This window comes from Bos indicus, chromosome 12 (assembly GCF_029378745.1).
Source record: "Bos indicus isolate NIAB-ARS_2022 breed Sahiwal x Tharparkar chromosome 12, NIAB-ARS_B.indTharparkar_mat_pri_1.0, whole genome shotgun sequence".
NCBI lineage: Eukaryota > Metazoa > Chordata > Mammalia > Artiodactyla > Bovidae > Bos > Bos indicus.
The window spans coordinates 32,940,805-32,968,605 of record NC_091771.1 but is presented as its reverse complement, the minus strand read 5'-3'; the positions used below and the strand labels follow the sequence as shown (position 1 = coordinate 32,968,605).

The window sequence follows — 27,801 nt, the reverse complement described above, 5'->3', positions numbered from 1 at the left end:
TTCTTATAAGTTTGTGCCTTTTCCATAGTTTTAGTAGGGTGTAGGAGGGGAGTCAAGTTAGATATGTGTGTTCAGTACTCTGTTTTACCAGAACACTGCTCATTTTTGTAAGCACTCCTTTGCAGCCATTAACTTACCCGCCCCCCTCATCTGTTAAAGGCGCGTGTTCATCGTGGCTGTACCCTCCTCTTTTTGTTCATGTCACATGACACACTTTCTCTAGCTTTGTTTGCTTATCTTTAAATGTAATAATTTTCTCTTGTCGTCCTCATTTGTTTTGTACACTCCTTGAGGTGAGGCACACATACTCTGCACCCTTTGGAGACAGCTGACGTGAAAGCTCTGCTCCCACCCCGCCTCTGAAAGCAGGCAGACCTCGGGGCTGTCCGCATGGTTCCATGATTTTACGCAGCTGCTGCTCATTTTGCTCTTCTCCAAGCAGCCAGACCCTGCCTGTGCCTCCGTATTTTTGTTCATGCTGTTCCGCCTTCCTAGGATGTCTCATGTAACTACTCATTTCTTTCCCCAGCCCCTCTTTCCTTTCCTGACAAGCTTCTTTAGTCTTAAGACATTCTGCTTAAGTATACTCTTGTAGAAGCTTTCCTTCGACCCTTCAAGGTATAGCTGAACATCCCCTGTGTTTATAGTACTTTATATAGAACCCTATACTGCAGTTATTATTGATAGTCTGACTACTACGACTAGATTGGGACTCCTTTTCCTCTCTAGTCTGCCTTTGTGGTTAAAGAAGTGTGCTCCACACATCACCAAGTACTGTTATATTATGATGGTAATTAGGTGAGTTTTAAGAGGTTGTTGCCTTTTTGATAATCACACATCTTTTAAGGTGTTTTTTTTTTTTTAAAGTATTCTCCCATTTACCTTTCTTTCTTATAACTTTTTAAAAAGATAAAACATGTAACTACTTGGGGTGAGGGAGAGAAATGATTGCAGATTCAAAATTTTTAGTTCATTTTGAAGAAATTTTCACAAGGCGGTTTTTAAAGAAGAGAAAGTCCAGAGGTGATTGTTAAGGGGGGTGAATGAGTTAGTCTTTGGTTTTTTTCTTTCCCCACTGCTCATTCTCTCCACAGAGGGCTCTAGTTTAGGAAGTCATCCTCAGCAGTAGATATAACAACCTGTCACACTCCTGGGTTGACCATCTGTTTAAATTAGTAGCTTGCACATGAACTGTCTAATCCCTGGTGGATTTATTCTGATCCCAATTTCATTTTGTTTTTGTGTCACTCTCTTTAATGCCCCCTTTAAGTTTTCAGACATCATTCCAACTTGGTGAACGTTAAGTATAGATATTCTTAATGTATTTTTAATATAATGTGTGCCCATTTGTGTGCTTTGCTAGAAAGTACTTGTAGATCTGATTGTCATAAAACAAATCTCTTTTCAGAAAGATAATGTCATTGGGATTTGTTTTTGCAACTAAAGATAAGGTGTAAATATGTAAGCAAAGATAAAGCCAAGCAGACTTAATAATTTAAAATAATAAAGTGTTAAATAAAATTAATTGATTTTCTAAGGAGTTACCCCTTTGTTCAGTCAAACCTTCGGTCTTTTCAGAACCCCAGCTCTATCACCCTGCCCTTTCTGTTAGTATTTGATCTCATTTCCAACATCGGAAAAATATGAAAGCCATCAGAATGAGAACTCCCTGGCTTTTGCCTCTGAACCCACCCCTCTGCACCTGTATCCTCCTTGGTCTTCCTGTTAGTGATATGATGGAGAAGCATTTGACCTCGCTTGCAATCTAGTCCCCCCCCCCCCCATTTCAGTCTGCTTTTCTCCTTTTCCCCTCTCATTTCCTTTTCTCTGGGCTCTTCCTCTCAGTACTTAACATACTCGAGTCTGTTACATCTTAAGAAATGTTTAATCTGTGTACTACTCCAGCTGCTGCCTTATTTTATCACCTTCAAAGAATCACCTACGTCTCAGTTGACTTAATGCCCAAGTCATTGCTCAGCCTTCTGCAGTGTAGACTCTGCTGCTGTGTCACCGCAGCTATTTTTGCCTAGTCCAGCATCCCTCGGTGACTTCATCATTGCTAAATTCAGTGGACGCTGCTCAGTCCTCACCTTACTAGGCTTCTCTGCAGCTTTGGATACTGTTTACTATTCTGCCCATTTCTGAAATTCTTTTTCTTGCTATTCCTAGTCTCTGATCTCCCCTCATGTACTCTCCTGACTTGGATGATGGTATGTATACTCTAATATCTTCAGCTTTCTCTTTGGACGGGTCTCTTCAGCTTGGCACTCCCACGTAGGTGTCTCACAAGTATCAGACTCAGCCTGCACACGGCAGAGCGCTCATCTTCCTGTTCCCTCTGACCTCCTGTGAATGATGCTGTTAGCTTGTTCCCTGAGGCAGATGACGACTCCTCCTTTCTCACCCCCAGGATTCTATGCTGTGGGCTGCAGTGCTGCCTCACGTGGCTCCAGCCATCTCCTCTGCAGCAGCCAGCATCACCTCTCACCTGAGTCATTCTGACACTGTTGACTTAACTGATCTCTCAGCCTCCTGTCCTTCTCCCCCCCACCCCCACCCCCAACACACACCTCCCTAGCATTCAAAAAGGGTAGGCAAAGATGTTTTCCCCAAAGGAGGATTGCTATTCTCCTGTTTAAAAATCTTGAATGGAGCACCTCCTCTTGTTCTTGGAGTAAAAAGACTTGTATGATCTGGTTCCTAATTATATCGCCAGCTTCATCTCCAGTTATTTAATGTGACTGTTTTTCAAATGCTTTTCCCTCCCTTCAGGTGACAAGGCACACTGTTTCCCTTTTAACACAGCACAGTTCTCAGAGTGTGATCTGGGAAGCCCTAGGTGTCCCCAAAATCCTTTCAGAGGATCTGCAGGGTCAACACTATTTTCACAATAGTGCTGTATTCTTTGCTTTTCCTCACTCTGATTCTCATGAGTGTACAGTGGGTTTTTCTCAAAGGTGACGAGGCAGGTGATGATGCCGTTGCTCTGATGGCTAGTGGGTATGTGCTTTTGTGGGCTGTGTTTTTAACAGTTCCCATTTTTAAATGCTAAGAGGGTTAATATTGATAGAACCTCTTCAGGGTCTTCATTGACACCCAAGAGAGAAAAAGGGTCTTGAGTCCAGAAGGTCTGAGGACTGTCTTTCAGGCCTTGGTTAGTTGGGATTTCCGCTGAGGAGACTTGGCTTGGGTCTCCACAGCGTGACTTTTGGGTCACCTCTGCGGGTTGCGCCTTAGCACATATCCTGTGGTGGGTCGGTTAGTTACCTCTCACTGCCGGTACACACGGAAAGCTCCACCACAGAGGTGGGAACCCCAGTCAATCCCCAGTTCTGGAGACAGTGACTGCTCAGCAAACACAAACTGAGTGAATCTCTTTGAAGGTATCTGGGGATATGAACTACAACATGTTTTAAATCATAACCATTTTGTACTTCATGAGAGATGCATTCATTTCTTAACTTTTTTGACCCCTTAATATCTGAGTGGGTTTTAAGAAAGCAAGTTTTACTTTATATGCATTGTGTACATGTACACACATGTACACACACATAGGGAAGCGTACACATATTAAAGCAGAAGGAACCTTACTTGGTGGAAGTCAGGAGCTTCATTTTGGAATCTTCTTTCTCCTGTGCAAATAAGCATAGAGCCTTGAACAGGTCTTTTTATTCCTTTGACTATAACTTCCCTCATCAAATAATGTGATTGTGCTGGATTATCTAAAAAGTTTTTCCTATGTGAAATTATGTGATTATATATGAAGGGTGTCAAAGTGTATGTGATTCCTATTTCTTTATATATATTAAAATGAATGTACATTTAGATTTATTTATATATTAAAATCACTTTGTTTTCACAGGAAAGATGATAAAGACTATGCTTTAAAACAAATAGAAGGAACCGGGATCTCTATGTCGGCATGTAGAGAAATAGCAGTAAGTGAAGCTCTTTTTTATCATCATTATCAACTGACTTATGCGTATCAATTATATAAGTCTATGAATTGTATTTGTCACAAACACACATTAATTGAAAGTTGAGAAGTATTTTTCATATCAACTATTTATAGAAAAGTGTAAAGATGGTATGTAGTTCTAGCAAAAATTGCTATATAAATTAATTGATTTGGGATTAAGTCTCAGTTGTTTATATAAATAGATATATTTTCCAAAAAAAGTCACTAAATAGATAAGGATCCAGTTATTCTTATTTCATTGTGTGTAATAAAAGTATTTATTATAAGTTAATTCATATAAAATTCATGTTTCTATTTTAATCAGATGAAATTATTGCCATTACTTATGAACTTAAAATGAGATTATTTGATTTTCATTGTTTCTGTCTATTCTTTTGCATATGTAAAATTATGTACCCCCTTTTTTGGAAGTATATCATTGCCACATGGTAATTAAAATCTCATTTTGATTCCAAAGGAAAATATTCATGTTAATGCATTACCAAATAATTATTCATACATTTAAAGTGAGCTTTTACTTCAGTTTTTACCATTGGGAAACTATGGGTCCAGACTTATCTTTTCAGTCTCTAGTCAGAGTATTCTAAAATATGTATTATAATAGTCTTCACTTGTATTGCTTTCAGCCCTCTTTCTACAGGCTGTTATGGCCTGGAGGTATTAATTTAAATAATTTTACTCATTTAACAGCTTCTATACCATTGGGTTTTCAACTAATAGTCAATTATTTTGTATCATGTTGACAGCAACTAGACCAAGTTAAAGTATAGAAACTTAGAAAAGTCAAGAACCCTGGCCTTAAGTGTTTACACACTGATGAGAAAGGAGACTCATAACTCTTACAGGAACAATATAACAGGCACTGTGATAGAAGTGACTGGGAAAAGGGTATATATACATAACTAGAGAATCGAGGAGGGTTTCAGATTTTGGAGGCCATGTAAGTATTATCCCCACAAGGGAAGAATAGCAGTGAGATGGAGGGCGTTCTTAACCAAAGGTATGCTGTAATGAAAACTGTATTTCATTTCATTGATAAAATTCTCATACTCTTGAATCTTGAGGTAAGATATCTGTTCATTAACTGTCAGTTCTGCAACTTCTACTATTCTCTGTGTTCCAGTCAGTTGTAAAGAATTAAAATCCATTGCAATATGGTGAGTGATGCTGGACATCAGGATAGTGATGACCTTCGGAGGGGCAGAGAGGGAGCAGAAGGACAGACAAGGGAGCTTTCAGGATCTAGTGATATTCTGTTTCTTGGTTTTGCCCTGGGTCTGGTCATGTGGGTTTCACATGTGAAAACTCACTGAGCTGTGCACTTACCATTCATGTGCTTTCCTCTGTCTTTATTATTCATCAACAAAAAGTTTTTAAATCAACACTCCATTCATTTCAGAAACATTCTTAGCTTTTTATCTGTGTTGATAATTGTAAATGCAGTTAAGCACAGTAAGGAATACTCCTTATTTTTATTGTACTTGATAGTGGTTCTTCTACCTAAGGTGAGCAGAAGTTTTTAATTTTGATAATGTCTTATTTGCTAGTTTTTTCCTTTTATTATGACTTGTTTTCTGTGTCTGGCTGAAGACATCTTCGTCTGTTTGCTGATTGTGAAGATATTTCCCTTTGTTTTCTTCTAAAGCCTTGCAATTTTAGCTTTTATTGTAAGTCTGTGATCTGTTCACTTCATTTCTATTTGTAGTCTGATGTAATGCTTGAATGTCTCCTCCCCTCTCTCCATGCGAATGTACAATTGTAGCATCATTTTTGGAAAAGACTCTTTCCCATTGAATTCCTTTGACATATTTGTAAAAAATGAAATGACTGTAAGTGTTGGACTATTTCTGGGCTCTATTCTGTTCCATTGATCTCTTTGTCTCTCCATGACTGATTCCAGATCACTCTGCATCACACACATCAAGACTTGAAGTGAGGTGGTATAATGCCACCAGCTTTATTCTTTTGATTCAGGATTGTTTGGGCTATTTTAGGTTCTCTGAATTAGCATGTACATTGTTGAACTGGTTAGTCATTTTTATTTCTAAAAAATGCCTGCTGAGATTATGGTTTACATCAGTTCAGGGAGAACTGATATCTTAATAATACTTAAACTTCCAAGCCATGAATCTTAAGAAGGTATATTTTCCATTTTTAAGGTTTTTAAAAAATTTCTGTCAACAACGTTTTATAGTTTTTTAGTGTGGAGGCTTTACATAGTTGTTAAATTCATTCCTAAGGATTTTATGTTTTCTGTACTATGTATGTATTATTTTAAAATATTTTCTACTTCTTTGCTTCTGTACTTAGGATTGATTTTTTTAATGTTATAAGTTTTTTTAAATCAAATTTATTTAGATTTACCTGATTTACCCACTTACTTATGTATATCTTTTCTGAGTATTTCCTTCCTCCTAATTTTTTTTCTTTTCGGTTGTGCTGGGTCTTCGTCGCTGCGTGGACTTTTCTCTAGTTGAGGTGTATGGGCTTCTTACTCGGTGGCTTCCGTTGTTGCGGAGCACGGGCTCTAGGGCACACAGGCTTCAGCAGTTGCATCATGTGGGCTCAGGAGTTGTGTCTCTCAGGTTCTAGAGCACAGGCTCTGTAGTTGTGGTGCACGAGTTTAATTGCTCTGCGGCATGTGGGATCTTCCCAGGCCAGGGATCAAACCCATACCTCCTGCATTGGCAGGCGGGTTCTTTACCACTGAATCACAGTGAAAGCCCTAAAATGCTATATATTATATAAATTATATTTCTAAATTCACTGGTAGGTTTGGTGATATCTTGGAATTTCCTACATAAATAATTATGTCATCTGTAAATGGGAATAGTTTTACTTCTTTCTGTCTGTATGCTTTTATTTTTCTCCTTTCCTATTGCATTGGCTAGAACCTCTCAGAAGATGTTGGATGGTGGTAAGAGCCAGCATCTTACTGCTTGTTCCCAGTCTTGGGGGAAGGTGTTTTCAGTGTTTCACCATCAAGTTAAATGCTAGCTATAGGCTTTTTACATATACCATCAGCCAAGCTTTAGGAAGTTCCCTTTTTTTTTTTGTAAATGGTAATGAATTTTGTCAAATGCTTTTTTCACATGTCCTGAAATGACTGTATAGTTCTTCTGTATAGTTCTGTATACAGAATGACTGTATAGTTTTTCCTCTTACTGTTATATTGGCTGACTGCATTGATTACTTTCCTAATATTTATCCAATTTTACAGTTTTGAAATAATCCCTGCTTGATTATATATATCACTTGATTTGATTTACCAGTGTGCTGTTAAGGAGTGTTAGGTCTTCTGAAGAATGTTAGTCTATGATTATCATTCTTGTACTGCCTTTGTCTTCGGTACTGAAGTTGTGCTGTCCTCACAGAGCAAGTCAGGCAGCCTTTCTTCATCCTCTGTATTCTGATAGTTTCCGTGCAGTTGGCAGTTATTTTTCCTCAGATGCTTGACAGAATTCACAAACCATATATTTTCACATTTAGCATTTTGTGTTTAAGTTGTATTTTTTATGTAATTTTTCATTTTGTTTAAGTTATTGAATTTACTGGCACAAGGTTAAGAATATTGTCTTACTGTCTTTCATAAATGTAGCTTCTATAGTGGTGTCCCTGTTTCATTGTGGACTTGGTAATTTGTGTTCTCTGTGTCATTGATTTTTGCTCTTAAACTTTATTATCTCTTCTACTTATTTTTGGCCTGCTTTTCTTATCTTCTTAAGGTGGACCATTAGGTCATTGATATTTTAAAAAACTATTGTTTTCTAATAAGGCAATGAAGACTATAAGTTTGCCCCTAAGCTATGTTTTTCTTCATTTTTTTCTTGAGAAATTTTGTCACATTGTATTATTATCATCACATAGTACAATTTCCATTTTCTTTGTGAGTTTTTTCTTTTATTCATGGGTTATTTAGAAATATATGGTTTAATTTTTAAATATGTGAGGCTTTCCAGATAGTTTATTGTTGATTACTAGTTTTTTCCCCCACAACTGGTCTCCTTGTTCCTCTCATAGCTCACTGCCTCACAGGGTTGCAGAGAGTGGTTAAGACCCTACCCAGATTACCCAGGCTCTTATCTTGGCTTTGGACTTCCCTCATAGCTCAGTTGGTAAAGAATCCGCCTGCAGTGCAGGAGACCTGGGTTCGATCCCTGGGTTGGGAAGATTCCCTGAAGAAGGGAATGGCTACCCACTCCAGTATTCTGGCCTGGAGAATTCCATGGACTGTATAGTCCACGGGGTTGCAGAGTCGGACATGACTGAGAGACTTTCACTTCACTTGTTACCCTGGCTTTACCACTTACCTGGCTTGTAGGACCCAAAGCAGGTTCAGGTTACCTGATTTCCCTGTTTTAGTTTCCTCTTTGTAAAATGAGAGCAGTGGTGTCTCATAGGGTTTCTGTGCATGAGGAGCGTTGGTCACTTCTTAGGGCACGGTGAGCTCTGGGTACCTGTTGGCTCCTCAGTAGATGCCAGTCATCACTGTGGCAGCCACAGTGTGCAGATGGCCTGCCCACTTGAATTTATCTGCTGCCAGAGGACTTCTGTGGAAGGTCTCAGCACATTTTATATCCCAGAACCTTGTGTAGCACCTACCACAGGGCCTGGTGTGTGGCAGGTGTTGGGTAAATGAGCCCTGCTAAATGTAGTGCAGCTCCCTGGAAGTGCGTGAGTGTAAATATTTACTTAGAGGCAGCTCCTCACAGAGACTCAGCTCCAGCCAGCTCCAATCCCTCAGTGACCCAGCTCCCAGGAGAGCGTGTTGTACGTACTCAGTAGTGATAGCTATTTACTGTACTAGTTTGCCCAGGCTGCCACAACAGAATGCTACAGACTGGGGGACTTCAACAACCCAGAACCTTGTTTTCTTAGTGGTGGAGGGTGCCTGCACAGTTGGTTTCCTGTGAGACCTCTCCTTGGTTTGCAAACGGCCACCCTCTTGTGGCCTCTTCACGAGGTCATCTTTCTCTGCGTTCTAATCTCCTTTTCTTATAAGGTCATCATTCTGATTCGATTAGGGCCCATCCTACTGACCTCATTTTACTTTTATTGCCTCTTTCAGGGTCTTATCTCCAAATAGAATCATTCTGAGGGCCCCGGGATTAGGGTTTCAACACAAGAATTTGCAAACACAAACTCAGTTAAGTCCGTAACACTTTTATTACTACTATAATAATCATACTTACTCACTAGTAAAATCATTGCCCTCAAAGACTTAATATTTGACCAATTAGATGGATTTTCTTAAAAATAGAAGTGAATTGATTTTTTTGATGAAAGCATTGATGTTAGTCCACAGTTCAGAAGCCAAAGGGTGTGTTGACGATGCCTTTAGCTGATACATTTTGTTTATTCATGAATTCAGTTATTCATATATTCACCAGGTGTTTAATGAATACCTTTCAAGTACCAGGCAGTGTGCTTGAAACTAGCAGTTCCATGATAATCAAAACACAGTACCTGCCACTGTCCAGTTCACAGCCTAGTATATATTTAAAATATCTGTGTCTCTGGATGAAGAATTACTGCCTCTGGGGGCTTGGTCTTAGGAGGTGTTGGTATTAGACCACAGAGTGTTGGATTTGTATTTTAGAAATTAATTAACTTTGAAAGCATTTAAATCCTGATTCTAACCACTACTTATGAATGTGACCTTGAGCAAATTATTTAATCTCCTTACACCACCATTTCCTCTTTGTAAAACAGAAGCAGTATAAATATTTCATAGGGTAATTCATGATGGAGTGAGATAGTGCATGTCACATACTTGGTCCCATTCTTGGCACCTGGGCAGAGCTCAGTAAAATGGTTGCTGCTGTTTTCTTTTTAGTACAGTAACTAAAAAGGTGAGATTCAGGCAACACCTGAGAATAACCTACTTATATGTAGGTTTCTAATAATTTGAGAGAGCTTTTGCCAAAGCTTTGGAGTTTGTTTGTTATAATTTCCACCCTGATGGTTTCCAGAGAGGATTTGAAATCGCTGCCCAGCTGAGAAGTGTGTTCCAGTTGTGAGGTAATGGAGAAAACACTGACCCAGAACTGAGATGAACTTAGCGCTAGGTCCCCTCCTCCAGCCAGCCGACTGGTCCCTAGTGACCCCAGAGTCCCGGCTTTCCTGCATCAGATTCTTGGCCTTGTTTGTTAATTAGCAAATAGTTCTAGATATTGGGCTTAAGTTTCAGAGAATTTGTATTTAATCTCTAGAGTTTCGTAAGTTTGAAGTTTTGTTCTAAAAGTAGAAATATATAACTTGAATTTAATCTTGTTCCTAAATAGAATAATCATTTTCCAAAGAATAATTGTTCATATAAATGACTTCATATATAGTCCATTTGTAGTCTTTGTTTTGTGAATTCATTTCAGAGCCCCTAATACATTATTAACATTACATTTACTTGATACCTGTTTTGGTGACAGTATTCTTATAAAAGATATTGAAGTCCTAAGTTCTAAGACCTTGACTTTCTCACAGATCTGTCATGTCTTTGGAACACATTTGCAGGGCACGGTGTAAATCATTTCTAACTGATAAAGACAGAATATCAGGCTTCATGAGAAGTTTTTTCTTATTGTTGCTATTTTATTTGTTTTTGCTTGGTGGAGGGGGAATGCTGATGGATTATTAGGGCCACTTGGGTTGCTAAACGGAGATAAAATAAGGAGATACAAGGTTTTAAATAGAAGAATGTCCTTCTAGGAGATGACAAGGGTTAATAAGCCCTTGAAAGTGTGTTCTACTTGGTTGTTTCTGTTTGTACAAGCTCTTTATTATTTTATGAAACATTTATAAAATTTTAATCAACTTTACTTTGTAATGTAAATACCTAGGAAAATAGGTACTGTATCTCACAGAATTACAGATCTTAATTCTCATCTGGTATTCAGTGGTGATGAATGTTGTTTTGTTGTGTTTTCTTATGTTGCTGTTACAGTTGTTCCTTTGTATCCATGGATTCAACCAACTGCAAGTAGGAAATATTTGGGGGAAGAAATTTCCAGAAAGTTCCAAAAAGCAAAATTTGAATCTACCATGCTTCAGCAACTATTTGTGTAGTATTTACATTGTATTAGATATTTTAAGTAATCTAAAGATGATTTTAAGTATATGGGAGGATGTGCATAGGTTATGCAGATATTGTACCATTCTACATAAGGAACTTGAGCACTGGGGGATTTGGGTACCCACGTGGGGTGGGATATTGGGGAGTCCTGGAATCAGACCCCCTCTGATATTGAGGGACAACTATAGGTAGTTTTTCAAAGAATTACAGACTACAGATTTAAGTGTATTGTTGTGTGATGTCAAAACGTAGACAACTAGTGGAATGGAAGAAAATATTTGTAAATCATATACTGCTAAAGGATTAATGTCTACACTATATAAGGAAATACAACTCAATAACAAGATCAAAAAACCCAGTTCAAAAATAGGCAGTGGACTTGAATAGACATTACGATAAAGACTTGAATAGACATTTCTCCAAGGAAGATATACCAATAAGCACATGAAAAGATACTTAACACCATGAGTCATTCGGGAGTGCAAATCAAAGCCACAGCAGATACCACATCATACCTATTAGGACGTGGCTATTATAAAAAAAATTGTAGAAGGTAAATAAACGTTGATGAGGGTGTGGAGAAATTGGAACTCTCAACACATTGCTGATGGGAATGTAAACGGTGAAACTACTGTGAAAACCAGTTTGGTGGTTCCTGGAAAAGTTAAACATAGAGTCATCATATGATCTCGCCGTTCCCCTCCTAGGTATTTACTCAAAGAACTGAAAGGAGGAATTTGAGTACTCATACACCAGCGTTCATAGCAGCATTATTCACAGTAGCCAAAATGTGGAAATAACCAGTGACTGTTAGCTGATGAATGAATAAGCAAAATGTGTATATATGGAATGGAACGTACCCAGCCATAAAAAGCAATGAAATTTTGATATATGTTACACCGTGGATAAACCTTAAAGACTAAGTTATGCTTAGTGAAATAAGCCAGACACAAAAGGACAAATAATGATTCTACTTATGTGAGGCACCTAGAATAGGCAAATTCATAGAGACAGAAAGTAGAATAAAGGTTACCAGGGGCTCACAGGGAGAGAAAAGTGGGGAGTTATCGCTTAACAGGTACAGAATTTCTGTTTAGGATGATAAAATGGTTCTAAAATGGATGTTTCGGGATGGCTGCATAGCATTGTGAGTGTGCTTATGCTACTGAATTGAACCCTTAAAAATGGTTAAAATGGTAATTTCTTAAAAATTTACTTATTAAAAAAATGTTTACAACATAATATTTTAACATTATATTTATTTTTAATTGAAGGATAATTGCTTTACACTATTACGTTGGTTTCTGCCATACATCAACATGAATCAACCATAGGTATCCATATCTTCCCTCCCTCTTGAACCCAACTCCTACCCCATCCCACCCCGCTAGGTTATCAGGGAGCACCAGGTTGAATTCCCTGTGTTATATAGCAGCTTCTCATTAGCTATCTATTTTACATATGGTAACGTATATATTTCAGTCCTGCTGTTTCAATTCTCCTACCCTCTCCTGCCCCCAGTGTGTCTATAAATCTGTTCTCTATGTCTGAGTCTCTATTCATGCCCTGCAGATAGGTTCATCAGTAGCATAAAATGGTAATTTTTACATTGTATATATTTTACCATAATAAAAACATTAAAGAAGGAAGCCGACTGAACAATAACAAAACTGACAGATTTACACAATTATATCTTTTCGGTATCTTTTGCCCACAGATTTGTATTCATTTGTATGGGCATCTCAAAATTGTATGGGTATTTATTAGATTTTTAGGATTGAGTACCATTAGGTTTGTATTGCCTTTGAGTTACAAACAGTGTGGGGTTTTTCATGTTACTTTTATGACAAAGATTTTTAATGACTCCCCTTTGTTTTGCAGCTACTTCGAGAACTTAAGCACCCAAATGTCATCTCTCTTCAAAAGGTGTTTCTGTCTCACGCAGACAGGAAAGTGTGGCTTCTGTTTGACTATGCTGAACATGACCTCTGGGTAAGGCGCACCGTGGTGGATGTGGGGCAGTGGTTTCAGTCGGGGATCAACAGGACTAACTGGAGACAATTTGGGGAGCTCATCGTAGTAATAGAGTTATTATTTTAAGATAAAAGGGATCTCAGAATGTTTTTGAGAAAGTATGAAGGCTAGAGTATTGCTTTGTATTTTTACTTTTGTTCTTATCAGTTTGACATGCTGCAGAGAACAAAAGAATCTGAAGAGTATAAACAGCTCTTTAATATTGTTTTCCTAGCTGTGGATTTTGACAACATAAAAAAAAGTAACAGTAATAACTGTTTTGTTGTAAAGTTTAAAAGCGGCGTATTTCCTTTTATTCTGCAGTGAAGGGAATCTAAGATGAGAAGGTGATAATACCTTGTGTAGGGACCTGAGTATGTTGTGTTTATTGGGAGAACTAGATTGAGGTTTGGGCTTCCCTGGTGGCTCAGCTGGTAAAGAATCTGCCTGCAATGCAGGAGATGTGGGTTTGATCCCTGGATTGGGAAGATCCCCTGGAGAAGGGGAAGGCTACCCACTCCAGTATTCTGGCCTGGAAAATTTCATGGACGGACTAGATAGATAGATAGATAGATAGATATAGTCCTTGTGGTCTCAAAGAGTCGCACACAATTGAGCAACTTAGATTCACTCACTTGGATTGAGATTTAGTGGGCCTATTTGTCAAATGACAGAGGGCAAATCTCTTAATGATTCTGAAGGGGTAGCTTCCCCATCTGTAAAATATAATACTTTTACTGCTTTTTTTTTTACAAGTAAATAATGTCCAGTATTGTGTCGTTAATTAATTAACAACTACTTCACTATTGTGAAATATATTTTTATGCTATTTAATACATAATAAGTTCTTTAAATATTTTGCTATGTTTTGCATCCTGTCTATACTTACTGAATTAGCATGGCTGTGCATTTATTGAGCTAAATAAAAAGAAAACATATGCAAGGGATTACTGTATCCTGGCTCAATTTCAGAATCTTCAAAATATATCTTTTCATTCAGCTGTAGTTCATAAATGGAAGTACAAAATTTTGAAATAAAGCTAGCACAAATCTCAGTAAAACTGTGTAAAAGGAAATTTACCTTCTGAAAATAATGAAAGTTTCAAACTCTTTTGCTAATTTCCAGATGAATCCTCATTTCCGTCATTTTAACTTTAACAGACTCCAGAAATTGAAACTTATTTTGGTTTCATATGCTTTCAGATTTATTTTTTAAAAAAAGTTTTTTCGTATTGTTTGTAGATTGCTATTTTACATGACTAAATGTGATTTGATTCAATTTATTTTTATATAAGTTACCTGGAAAGAACTATTTTCAAACAAAATAGACACATGAAATTTTCCCTCTTTTATGAGACTATTGCCCAAGGTTCGTGATAGTTTTTGTTGGCTTCTATTATTGTAAAAGAAATCTAATCAAATCAAATTCGGATTCTGTTAATAAAAGTTCATTAAATTGGAGTGGCCAGTATTGAACACTCATCATATTTAAGTGTAATATAAAATCAAATTATATAATCCAAATTTATGAGAAAATTTCTAGGCTAGTTGATAAGCATGGTATGTAATAAGACATACTTGAGCATAGGAGATAGTATTGTATTCAACATGTTTTCTAGCAAAACTGGAATGTAATATTTAATTTTATGTGTAGGTATAATAATTATACTTTAATAAATTAAGCTGCATGTAATGTGTGTATATGGAGAAGGAAATGGCAACCCACTCCAGTATTGTTGCCTAGGGAATGCCAGGGTCAGAGGAGCCTGGTGGGCTGCCATCTATGGGGTCGCACAGAGTTGGACACGACTGAAGCGACTTAGCAGCACAGCAGAATGTGTGTATAGAGTCACTACTGGCTTTATCAACTCATGTAAGCCAAATAAGCATTTCTAGTGCTCATTTTAATAAAAACCAAATGATGATTCAGTTTACTAAAACTACTTTTTATCCATTTTATTTTCTTATTTTAATTGGAATATTGAAATGAATTAGCTGGGGTAAGGCAGCAAAGGCAAAAAGAATAAAAAGTCATTTTAAAAAATTACTTAGGTGTTGGTGAAATCTTATGGTATGCATATTGCATATTTGTTATATAACCCAGGAATAAAAGTGAAGGTAAGAATTTCTCCACTGTAGTTTTTGTAGCTATAAAATATTGGTAAAGAAGTGATTTGTAATACCTTAATGAAAATACTGCCTAAAGAAATGTATATGGCATCAACTTATTATCTTACCTCCCCTGCATGTTTGTTCCTTTCATTCTTACTCTGGCAGGTTTTAATGTTCTTTTTTTAATGTATCTTAATTTTTTTTTTTAAGCTCTGAGAGCTGCTGGTTCTTCTTAAGGTGATGTGACTTGGATAGTTCTTTGAATAGGTGACAAAACAGTCTAGATTATTAGGACTTACTATAGCTCTGTTTTGTTTGCCTGTTCTTAAGTACTTCAAAAAAAATGACTGAGAAGAAAATTAAAATAATATCATGCTTCTACTAAAGGATAGATTAATCATACTAAATTGATTAATCATACTACATACTACTAAAGGCACTAACTGATACCCTTTACCTTCCCAAATATAGGCCTTTGCTCTGTATTTTTTCTTTGGAAAATAAAACTCCTTCACTCATTAGTCATTTGTTATTTCTTACCCATTTTCTACTTCTGTATCTTAAGAAAAGGGAAATGAAAAGGTTAAGTTATACTATTAAATAATAGTTATACTATTAAAATAATCACTCCTGTTTTAATTGTTTTTACTAAGTTCAAGAATACACCTAATATGCAGTCAGATACTGGCCAGGAGTCTGCTCTAGTGTCTGTTAGATTCGGGCCTATGCCCAGTGGTATGCACAGCAGAGTTGGCTGCAGCTGATTTCTAGATTTTCTTGCAGTTTGAGTGCTTTCATTACAATGAAGACATCTGTCGAGAGTTTGAAACATTGGATCTTGTTTCTGTTGAGGTACATTTATTTGTAAAATGATTTTTCTATTTATAAAGTGGCATTATGTTTACTGGATGTCCACTAACATTATACCTAGAAAGCTTTGCTAGATGTTTCAAGGCCATTTTTTCTCCCCTCGTCTGAAGCATTCATATTTCTAAATATTATATATGACCAGAGATATGTACTGGTCATTTACATATTATTCCTTTGTGCTTCTGTGTACTTAATTGGAATATTTTTCCATTTGCTTTCTTTATAACCCAGTTGTGGTAAATAGTTAGCACACCTATGCTATGTCAACCAGCCAAAACTCTTTTTTTCTTTCTTTCATTTAATACACATTTTATTCACTGCCGAATAACAGATATTTGTTTCTTGAAAATTTTCACTAAACAGGTCAAGTAACTCTGAAAGTAATTTTTAATTATACTTTAAAAATAAAATCACATTACTTTCTACTTCTTTGTTGTAATTTATTTTCTGAGGCCCTATCCCATGCTCAGGAAATGACTTTTTAGCTGTAGTTATTTAAGGTTATTTATGCTATCCAGCAGAATGTGAAATGATATTTTCAGTATCTTTGGAAATCCCTGAGTATTTCTTTTTCAGTTAGGAAAATATTATTTATCAAACTATCTTTCCTTCTTTTCTTTTTTAAGCTTCTGGTGATATTTTTCTTTCTTTCAGCATATAATCAAGTTTCACAGAGCTTCTAAAGCAAACAAGAAGCCAGTTCAGTTACCTCGGGGGATGGTGAAGTCACTATTGTATCAGATTCTGGATGGGATCCACTACCTGCATGCTAACTGGGTGTTGCACAGGGATTTGGTAAGTTGAAACGTAGTTAGGTGTAAGCTAGAAAGATGCACTTGTGAGTTGGGTGATATATCTAGATGTTAGTGCTGTACAGGCCTGCAGACCTTACAGGGGAAGCAGGAATGCTACGGTCTCAAAACTAGCCCAGCCTTGTGCTTCTGTGTGATGTCCCCTGCTTCGGGACATACATGAGCTGGTGCTTAAGAGGTGAAAGAGGCCACACTGGTTTTGGTAAGCTTTTAAGTCTGTAAATAAAGCATTGGCTTGCTTTACATTGATTATTAGATGCCAGACAAACTCTGGAAGTTGGTGTATTTATGAATAACTTGAAAATACAACCTTTGGAGCCTACTGCATATGAAGTTGAATATTAGAAGAGAAGTGTTCAAGTGCTTGTTTTTTGAACCCCACTATATTAGTAGCAGTCTCTCAGCCAATAGCCTTTATTAATCATGATTGGATACATTATTAAGAAGCCTTGCCATGTTAAGGTACACTAAATTCTTAAGAATTCAGAAACTTCAGAAATTGACTTTATTTTTATTTTACATCGCAGAATAGTGTATTCCCTTAAAAAAAAAGTATAGCATTAAATTGTTGATTAAATTGTGCTTGTTCATGAAAGCTTTATATATTTAAATCATTTAAATTTCAGATTCCTGTTTACCCCTTTGATATTGCATAATTACATTGTGTTTTTGTTCTTTTCTTTGTAAATGTAGTGACTCTAGTGAGGTTTGTAGCAATGCCTTCATTTCAAGCAGTTATAGACACAGTGCTGGAAGCTGTGGCGTGGTCTCTGATCACATGTGTACTTAGGAGAAGTCTCCATCCGGATAAGGTGGAGCCACTCTGCCCTCACATGTGTGCTCTTTGCCGGGTGCTCTGTGTTTAATACATTCGTCTCTGCCTTCAGTCAGGTGTTGTAGTTTCTGGTTCTTTCATCTGTCTTCAGTAAATCTCCTTGAAATACATTTAGTGGCAGTTATTTTATCTCCAGTTCTCAAGCCTAGAAAAAGCATTTACAGTAGGACCAGTACATCAGAAGTTTGGTTGAAATAACTTTTTATCTTATGCAAACTTTATTTTTAATAGAAGTAGGATATTTATAAGCAGTGAATTTACAGAACATAAATATGAAAAATCCTTTGTCTCTTTATGAAAATGAAAATAAATTTCAACTTTTAGAAGAGTCAGCTTAGGGGAAAACTGTTACTACTTTTGAGCTCCTGACATTTTTCATGATTTTAAAAGAATAGAATCTGGTTAAAGGGCATTTTTCTCCCTTAGAGTTAATTATGCTAAGATAATGTTGATTTTTTAATTTAAATATTTCTCATCACTAAAATATGTATGTTCATTAGATGAACACAAACTGATTTTAAACCAGTATTTAATTTTTATATTAATATGTAATATACCTCCTCTGTTCATGGAATTCTCCATGCAAGAATCTAATGTATAATGTACCTTCTCTGTTCATGGGATTCTCCAGGCAAGAACACTGGAGGAGTGGGTTGCCATTCCCTTCTCCAGGGTATCTTTGCAATCCAGCGATCAAACCTGGGTCTCCTGCATTGGCAGGTAGATTCTTTACCATCTGAGCCACCAGGGAAGCCCCATAATATACCTGAACTGCTTACATTAGTGTTAACTACACTATGAAATAATGAAAGTAATGAAAATAGTTTTGAAGTCTGATTTCTTTTGGGAGAGTTCTTTCTATTGACACAGCCTGAACAGTTGTCTTTGGCATAGAGACAGTGCCAAGCAGGTCATTTCAGAAGTGTGTGTTTGTGGTGCCCCCGGAGACAGGGCGTGGAGCAGTGTGCCCAGGTGCAGGTGACAAAGGAGCACGCTGTGTGCAGCTGATTTAAAAGTAATAATGAAACAAACTAAAAGTAGTCACACTTCATTATTACCAGATACTCGCAATTCTGAACAGTATCAGGGGTAAAATATTCCTGTTCACTGAAGCAGATCCCTCCTGGTGCTGTACCCCCTCTTGCTAGGCCACTGCCATCTGTTTAGAAGTGTGTTCATCCACAATCTTTTCTAAACTGTAATCAATTATTTGTCTGCTGCTGCCTCCTTTGACTTCCCATCTGAAGCATGGTTTCCTGTAATGTCTATGCTTGGCTTCTTAGTGCTCTTTCCAAACGCCTGACCCTTCTGTGCATCACAGGCCCACTGACCATTCTCTCAGTGAAGTGATAACCTCCTCCCCTAGGCTGGATCTTACTGGTTCAGGTCCCTGCCTCTTGAATTATTCTTCAGTTCTTGAAGGAAAGATTCATAATCATAGTTTTTATTAAAATTGTGCCTACCTTCCTGCCAACTGAAAATCAAATTTTGGAGTTTGATTGATAGTGTATAATTTTTCAACTACAGCTACATAAGATATTCATATATGTAGTATTAAAAGTATTTACTCTGAAGAATATTCTTTAGAAGCTGTATGACATGACATTTTTTAAAAAATCTTTCCTCAAGCAGTTATTATTTGCAGTATAATTACTAATTATGTTATTTGCTCCTCTTCAGTCAGGTTTAGATGAAATGAGGTGATACCAACCTTAGCAGATCTACGTAGATTTCTAATGTTAAGAATTGGACAAGTTGGTTAAGGTGCTGACTTGCCACATGAAGCTTCATATCAAGGTAGAAAATTAACATAGACCCCCTAAAAACACCATTTGAAAATAGTCCAGAGTGTTACTGAAGCTTTTGCTTAATAAAATTGGCTTTATTGTTAATAGAAACACTGATTTGAGTTGATAGAGTTATGGAGTTCTTTGGTTGATATGTATCGTTAACTTTACCATTTAATAAATAAAAGTTAATTTTGTCACTACTGACCATTATGTAGTAGCAAATCAGTAACTGAGGTCTGTCATCCTCCACAGGAAATATACTTGATAATTCTGGAACTCTTGTTAGGCTGAATGTAGTAATAAGTACACATGTGCAGATGTTCTAAGAAATGGGCTGGAAAGGAAAACTATGCGTATTTGTGAGATAATTTATGAATTTAAAGTAAACTGGAGAGAGAAATAAAAACAGTAGTGTGTGTAAGGTAACTTTACTCTTTCTTTGGGACTGCGTCCTTCCCCTCTCTTCTCATATTCTCCTCTCCTTGGAAATGAAAGTTGTTTGACTAGCAGTCTATAGTCCTGGTTCTGGCATTACCACCTGTATTAATCATTGTTCTCGGGTCTGTGTAGAGAGAACTGGGTCTGTGTGGAGAGAGTAAGGTTTCTCCTAAGCACTTCCGTCAGGCAGTTGTGGAGGCAGGGTCAGTCCAGAAGCTGCAGGTCAGGCTGGCAGGTTTGGCAAACCCAAGGCAAGAGGTGCACTTGAGTCCAGAGTCAGGCCACTGGCAGAACTCCTTTTTGTTTTGGGGTGAGGCCCACCCACACTATGGAGGGTGATCCCACTTAACTCAGAGTCCACAAATTTAAATGTTAATCTCATCTAAAAACACCTTGATAGAAAACATCCAGAATACTCTTTGACCAGATGTACAGGCACTATGGTCCAGCCAAGGTGACACCCAAAATAGCCATCCTATTTAAACGGGTCAACTGAGACACGTGCAACGTGGGAAGAGGTATTTCAGGGTTGTGTTGTCCATATTCTCCCCCGCCTCAGCCCCCCAGTTATCTGCTTACATAAAATAGGAGTGTTTTGTTGAGTTAAGGAATATTAAGTTTTTTGTTTTTGTTTTTTTTTTTTTTTGCCGTATGTATCATAAAGAGAAACTAAGTGTGAAATATTAGGAAAGCTTCAAGTAAAGATATGTTTTAATGACTCAAAATAAGAATAAGTTTGAAGTCCATTAGCCTAATTGATTGGTGGTTTTTTCCTGAGCCCAGTCTAGTAAAAAGCTTGAAGCACCAAAGTCATATTCGATCCTTTTTGTGTAGAAGCCAGGCTTGATCCAGCAGTGGTGACTGAACTCCCCTTTGAGATGCAGTCCTCTGGGATTGAGTTAGAGCACATGGGCAAGGGTGTGACCACCAGTGACTCCACTGTGACCTATTTGAGGATGTCCAGCCAGTTCACTGTCTAGGCTCTATCAGTGGAAATGATTATTTTTTTAATAAAACTTTCTAAATTTTGTCATTGTTTTCTTGTGCAATTGTGAAATTTCAAACTCAGTAATTTTTCTTTTCCTAGGGAAAATTCTGTGATAGATTAAGAATTTGAAAAACACTTCTCACCAGTATGCATGCTGCCAAATTGAAGATTAAAAACACCACTATGGTCTGGCTCCAGTCTCCTGTTTTTCTTTTATCTCATTCTTTATATTTATTTTCCAGTCAACCCAGAGGTTGTCCTGCCTGTCTAAATGCCTTCCTCCCTTCATCTCCAGCATTTGAAATTCTATGCATCCTTTAAAGCTCTGCTCCTGCTACCTCATCAGAAAAGCCCCTAGCACCCACCACGCCAGTCACACTAGCTGAGACTGAGAATGTTTATTTCTAAACCCTGTAGCATTATTTTGAAGTGCCCCTGGGGTGCTTACTAGTTGGGTAATTGTACTCCTCTATCTGATGGTAAGTTCCTGAGGGCAAAGACTGGGACTTCTTGTATCTTTGTAGACTTCCCAGTGCCTGTGGAATACACAGTAATATATACAGTATTGCTTACACGGGGTGAATGAACGAACTAGCCCGTCTGTAACAGAAGCAAAGTGGTCTCCAAGGTTATTCCCCATAGCTTATCTCCAGTGTTACCTGACACTTCTCCGTATCTAGGGACGCACACACTCTGCTGCATTTCTTCCCTTCACTCCCTCTTATCTCTGCTATGATTTAGTGCAGTGAAACAGTGCAGAAAAAATTCTTTTCTATTCATACCACATTTTAAGTCCTTTCAGCAGCCTTCTTTCCACTGAAAAGAACTCAGCTCTTATCAGTTAGTTCAGAGACCATTCAGCTAATGACAGTGATCTGTCGATCTCATCCATCGTGCCCTTCCTCTCCCCCAGATTTTTGTTCCGCCCAGGGAGACCTATTTCTTGGCCCTTTGTCTGTCCTGATGTTCACTTTATGTCATTTATTTTTTCCAGTTTTTCTCCTTTAATCTTAAGGGTGGAACGTTTTCATCATTGTTGATTTACATCCCTCACTTTTTTCTTTCCACAACTTCTGGAAGTCCCTTCTGTGTGAATTATTCTTTTAATCGTTAATGGGGTGGGGGTGGGCATGCCTCTCTTCTGTACATTCCAACTATTCTGAACTTGCATCGCCAATGTTTCACTTTAATCCTACATTTAGCAGACCAGGTCATTTCTAATCACCATGTCAGTGTTTTAATTTCTAGCTGATAGTTGTTCTTTTAAAATTTTCTAGTGAATGTATTGTTGGCTGAATTTTGTGCTTTTTGTTGAAAATATTCATTCAGCTGTATCAGACTTAACATAGAAATGATTTATAGTCAAATCAAATGATTTACTTGTATTTAAGTAAGTATTAAAGACTTGTGCTTTTGACTTGTTTCCTAAGGAATTTAATAGAGAGTAGAGAAGTAGTTATTATGACTTACCTGCTTGCCATTAACTTTCATTAAGTATATATCAGTTATCATATGGTCATTAATGTGTTCCATTTTTTAAAAAATCTAGTATCCCCCCCAAATTTCATTTTAATTACCACTTTAATGATTTTATCATAGTGGTAATTAACTTGGAGCTCCCAGGCACATAGGCTATATTTTCATCCTCTTGTACCAAATGGATAATGTAATATATACTATAACTTCTGTAATTTTTTTCCTTTTTTCCTTTAAGCTGAATTACAAGGCTGTATATGAAATTTGGAGTGTTTTGGAGTATTACAGCTATCTGAAGTTGGTCACTCCTGCCCTAAAACAATTCAGAATATTTTCTTTTGGCAGGGAGGGGGGTGGGTATAGCTCAATGACAGAGCATTCACTGCAAAATAGGTTCTTTGTTTTTTGCCATAGTAAAATTTCCTAGAAAATAAATGTCTGCAGAGATTTCCTTTGGAAGTATCCCAGGGGGATGTCTTGTCATGTGTAAGTATGTGAGGTGAAATAGCCCAGTGGGCCATTGCATGAACATGTTTATAAAATGCTCGAGCTATTTCAGAGCTTTAATCTGGCTTATTAAAAAAAATATCTGATAGTGCTGCTGCCTTGAAGTTTATTTTGATTATATTGGATAACATGGAATCACTTGGTGGTGGGGGGAGAGTTTAACTGTGCTTGGTGAAGGATGAGTTGGTTTCCTAGCAACTGTGCAGTACGATCAAAATCTCGGAGTGAGCCATTGACTCAGATTCAGTATCATAGGGCCTACTTTATGAAGGCACCTAATTATTGATTATAACATGATGAATTATTGGGGTGTTTTTGATCTGATTCTTCTTATTTGAGTAAAAGATCGCCTGGTTTATTAGATTTGCTTACTAATACTAAAGTTTGTAAACAGTAATATAATTAGTTGGTTTGCTTGGGATTTTTAGATTAATTTTCTCATTGACTGCTAAGCTCTGTACAAGGAAGTGGAAAACTCAGAAGAAAAGAGATTAAATTACCTGATTCTGGTTACTTAGCTAATTATTTTCAAAGCTGGATCACTGAATTTAGGGATTTTCCCCTCTAGGTCAGTGATTTTTAAATTGCAGGTTATAAGCTGTGAGTTGGGAGATCACACAACACAACCAGCCTTTTTAAAATTTTTAATGGAATAGAGTGGAACAGAGCAAATATCAGAGTACATCATATGTCTTGAGGGAGGTTGTTGCTTCATGAAACTTTTGTTTCACTTCTGTGTGTGTGTGTGTGTGTGTGTGTGTAACTATGGCCATGAGTGATTTTCTTCCTGTGGGTTGTGTTCAAGAAGGTTTGAAAGCCGCTGGTCTTAGACTGTTGCCCAAAAGGTACTTGATGTGTTTAGGAAAAGAGAAGATCAAGTCTGTAGAAAATACTTTGTTCTAATTATAAATACTTCAATATTTTATGCAAATGTATTGACATTGATAATAAAATCATGTTGAATAGCAGTAGCCCTGTAGGGAATGTTTTTCTAACTAGGGTTTATTTATAGGTGGGAGAATTTCAGGCAAGTTTCACTTTCCTCCTTTAATACCTTCCTGAATTTTCTAATAGGTTGCAGTTAACATGTTATAATCATACAGAAGGAAACAGAAGAAAATACCTATTTAGTCTTTTATTAAAGTTCACCCATAATATTCAGTGTTGTTTAGTGTATTTGTTTTATGTCAGTAGGGGATGGTTGCTATTAAGGAAAAAAAAGCCATGCATACACTTTTTTGTCTGCCTAAAAGGAGAGGGCAGTACATTCTTTAGGGGACGGGGGAAGCAGAAAGGACCTTGACACTGTCCAAATGCTGAAAGAAGCAAAGAAACAAATTGATTGGCCAGCTGGGAAGAAAGGAGACTGTGTTCAAGGCCTCTGTTCTGACTGCTGTTGCTGCTCCTTCTCTGTGCTTAGCTTCCTAGAAATGAGTATTGGGAATATATTAAGCATGTTTCTTTAAAACAGAGCTTTTTAGAAGAAAAATGCTTTGTGATTGTCAGGATCAATCATTGCTTATTACTTGAGATTTGCTTCATTTACTGGGAATAAATGAAATCTCCAAGGATTTCCTCCAATTTTATTTGTCTAATTGTATAACTAGGAAAACATACAAAATTGTATCCATAAAATTTAGGCTTGAAGATGAAACATAGGTTTTATTGATAAGAATGAGTTAAGGCAAACTAAAATGAAGTTTGCATTACTTTTGGTTAACATAACGAATATTGTGTTTATTCTGTAGTATGTTGACTTAAATGACAATTGGACAGTTTTCTTTCTTGGAAGTATTTGATTGTAAACAGTCCCTTTAGTTTCTTAATATATGCCACATTTGTGTAATTTAGATATTGAGCACGTACAATGAAGCGTGTTCTATTGTTTGTAAATGATGAAAAAGTGGCCCACTTTGTTTTACTAAATAGTGCAGCTCCAGACATTGTACCTGCTTATGTGGGCAGATTAGAAGTTGATTATAGAAACACTATGTTACTTAGTTTGCATGTGGCTTCTCATCTACTTTCAGATTCTCGATGAGTCTTTTCAGACCCTTGATCAGCAAGACACTAGAATCTTTTTTAAGTCCCATTTCTCACCAGACAAGACAGATATTCTAAATAATTTAATTGAGCTTTTTAAAAAAATAGAGTGAAGATGATATTTTTGAGTAATCCTGAAAATTGGCTAGAAATAGAAGATTATCTGAGTTTTAAGTCACATATATCTTTTCTCTTTTTTTTTTTTTTTTAACATAAAGTGGATCCAGACCCGTATTTTTGTCTCTTTGATAGAGAGTGAAATATTAGGTTGTCTGGAGCATAATAAATGTTCAGTCAGTGCATTTTAGTTCCAGTCCATCATTAGGTTGCCCTAGGACTGTGGATAAGTACCTTAGGTGTGCGAACTTTATCCATTTCACTTACTGGTATATCTTTAGTACCCAGGATAGCACATATTAGCTGCATGATAAATATTTATTGATTGAATAACTGGATTCTTATCAGTGCTACCTTCAAAACACATTTCAGGTTGAAGTACAGTTAAGACTCTCCTGTGACATTGATTTGAAGTAGCACAACTGGCCATTGGTCCCAGTCATCTGACCAGCGTCTTTTCTCAAAGAATAGTCAACTGTAGTGCTTGTTTTCAGGGAGAAGATGCTGTGGGAAGAGTTAGCCAGGGAGGAAAGGGCAGATGAGCAGGGATGATGAAGTCCCCCTAGCTCAGTCTCCCAGCGTCTGCCCAGTGGACAGGTGCAAACCAACAGGAATAGTTCAGACCCCCTTGCTTTCAGGATGTGGGTTTGCACTTCCCAAGTGAACTTCCAGGTCTGCTCATTCATTTCACTCATTCCTCTTCATTGATTCTACAGTAGCCTGACCTCCCAGTGCACACAGTTGAGTTTTTTGCAGTCCATTTCCTGCCTCTTGACTTTGCTTCTTATCGTTTCTATCGCTGCTATTCTAATCCAGGGTACTTGGATTACTGAAAAAACAAGCACGTGATCGTCCCTCCTTGCAGTCTTACGTTTCTGTGGTCCAGTATCTACGTAGCAATCAGAATGACCTCTAGAAAGCAAAGCACACCATGTCATTCCCCTTCCTGCAGTTCCTCAACAGCCTTCTAACCTGTGAGACAGGTAACTCAGAATCTATCCTAAACACAAACCTAATAAATACAGTCGGTCAGTGTCACGTATAAACATTTTTGCTTATATCTTAGATAAAATATTAGCGAATAGGATCCAGAGGAACATTAAAAGATTACTATACTCCAAGTAAATGAAGTTCATTTCCAGAATGTGAAGATGATTCAGTATTTGGAAACCTGTTGACATAATTCATATTAATAATGCTAGGAGAATAACGCTGTGGTTATCTCAGTAGTTGTAAATGTAAAACTTTTGCAAAATTCAATGTTTGACAAAATTTAATATTCATTTCTGATTGAAGTTCTTTATAAAAATAAGGAAGGAAGGAAACCTCTAAGTGTGTAAGCAAGTCAGCAGCTGTTATCCTTCTGACTTCTTTGTTACCACTGTTACCTGACAATGTCCTAGAGCTCTTCTGGTCTAAAAATAACCTAAGGAGCTATGGTAGGGGAGGCTGAATAAAGTAGGATCAATACAGTAGTGCTATGCATTTATTTATTTGTTCACTGTTAAGTGAATACAGAAATCAAAAGGGCTTTTCTAAGATATTTATATACATGTAATAATGTAGATTTAGAGAAATCTGGAATTATGTCCACCAAAATGTTTGTAATAACCTAACTCTGTGAGGTGAAGTTTCAGGTAAATTTTACTTTCATTGTACTTTTCTATATTTTAATCTCCTGCAGGAGTCTATATTTTTATTGCTTTAATTCTTAAGAGGCTATTACTAATAATAAACAGTTTTTTTGATCTGTAAAAGGCATAAGTGATTGACATCTAGATAAAAACAAATTAGGGGCATCTCCTAGGGTGATATAGAAAAATCATCTTGGCGGTATTATCCAATCATACATGGGTACCCTGCCCCCAGGAGTTTCTACTTAAATCATTTCAGTTATGAGTCACTGTTAACAGATTATAGTGTTAGCTATCATTATATTTTGGACTTTTAATATATCAAGCATTATATTGTATTATGTACATTAGCAAAATTTATCTTTGCAACACTAACTTGTCATTATTTTTATCCATATTTTATAAATGAGAAAATGGAGGTGAAGATCACGGAACTAATAGTTGATGGGATCCTTGGTTTGTTTTTTTTTTTTTAAGCCTATTAAGCATTTAATCATACTTCCTCATCTTCAGAAGTCTGTTATATTCCTCAAATATTTAGGGGAAGAAAAAAAGTTGAGAACTCTGGGTCTAGAGTCTGTGTCTGTTCAAATATAGAAAAAATTAGAGTGTCACATAAAATATATTTTATTTCAAGGGACTTCGCTGGTGGTCCAGAGATTAAGACCCTGCCTTCCAGCACAGGGGATGCAGGTTTGATCCCTGATCAGGGAATTAAGATTCCCACATGCCACAGGATGTGGCCAAAAAAAGTATGTTTTATTTCCAAGTATTTAAACACATTTTATAACAGCAGGATGATTGAAATAATGAATATACACCAAAAAGCTTATGGTTTGTTCAATTTGGCAGTTGTATAGAAGGAATTAGAAATATATAATTATGTACCTTGATATACTTTAAATCAGATTGTGACAAATTTGTTTAAATAAAGAATAAGCAAAAACTATAGAATGAAGCAGTGTGATACAGTTGAATTGCTTAGCATTTAGGGACATATAAAAGAATATATTTTAAAATATGCATTACCTAGGAATCCCTGGTGGTCCAGTTCTTAGAACTCTGCAATTCCACTGTCTAGGGCCCAGATTCAACGTCTGGTTGGGGAACTAAGATCC

The 27,801-nt window shown here is 36.9% G+C and overlaps 1 protein-coding gene across 5 annotated transcripts in view; it reads left to right on the top strand.

Annotated features, from left to right (window-relative positions):
• Positions 1-27,801, top strand: part of CDK8 (cyclin dependent kinase 8) — a 73,037-nt gene that overhangs the window by 20,677 nt on the left and 24,559 nt on the right. For 3 of the 5 annotated variants that reach the window (XM_070800259.1, XM_070800258.1, XM_070800257.1), the window contains exons 2-4: positions 3,863-3,938; positions 12,930-13,040; positions 16,698-16,838. In XM_070800259.1, the coding sequence (XP_070656360.1) occupies positions 3,863-3,938; positions 12,930-13,040; positions 16,698-16,838 (328 nt within the window). Of the gene's footprint in view, positions 1-3,862; positions 3,939-12,929; positions 13,041-16,697; positions 16,839-25,931; positions 26,033-27,801 lie in introns of those variants that run through there. The other 2 variants (XM_019971486.2, XM_070800260.1) reach the window with 2 other exon arrangements.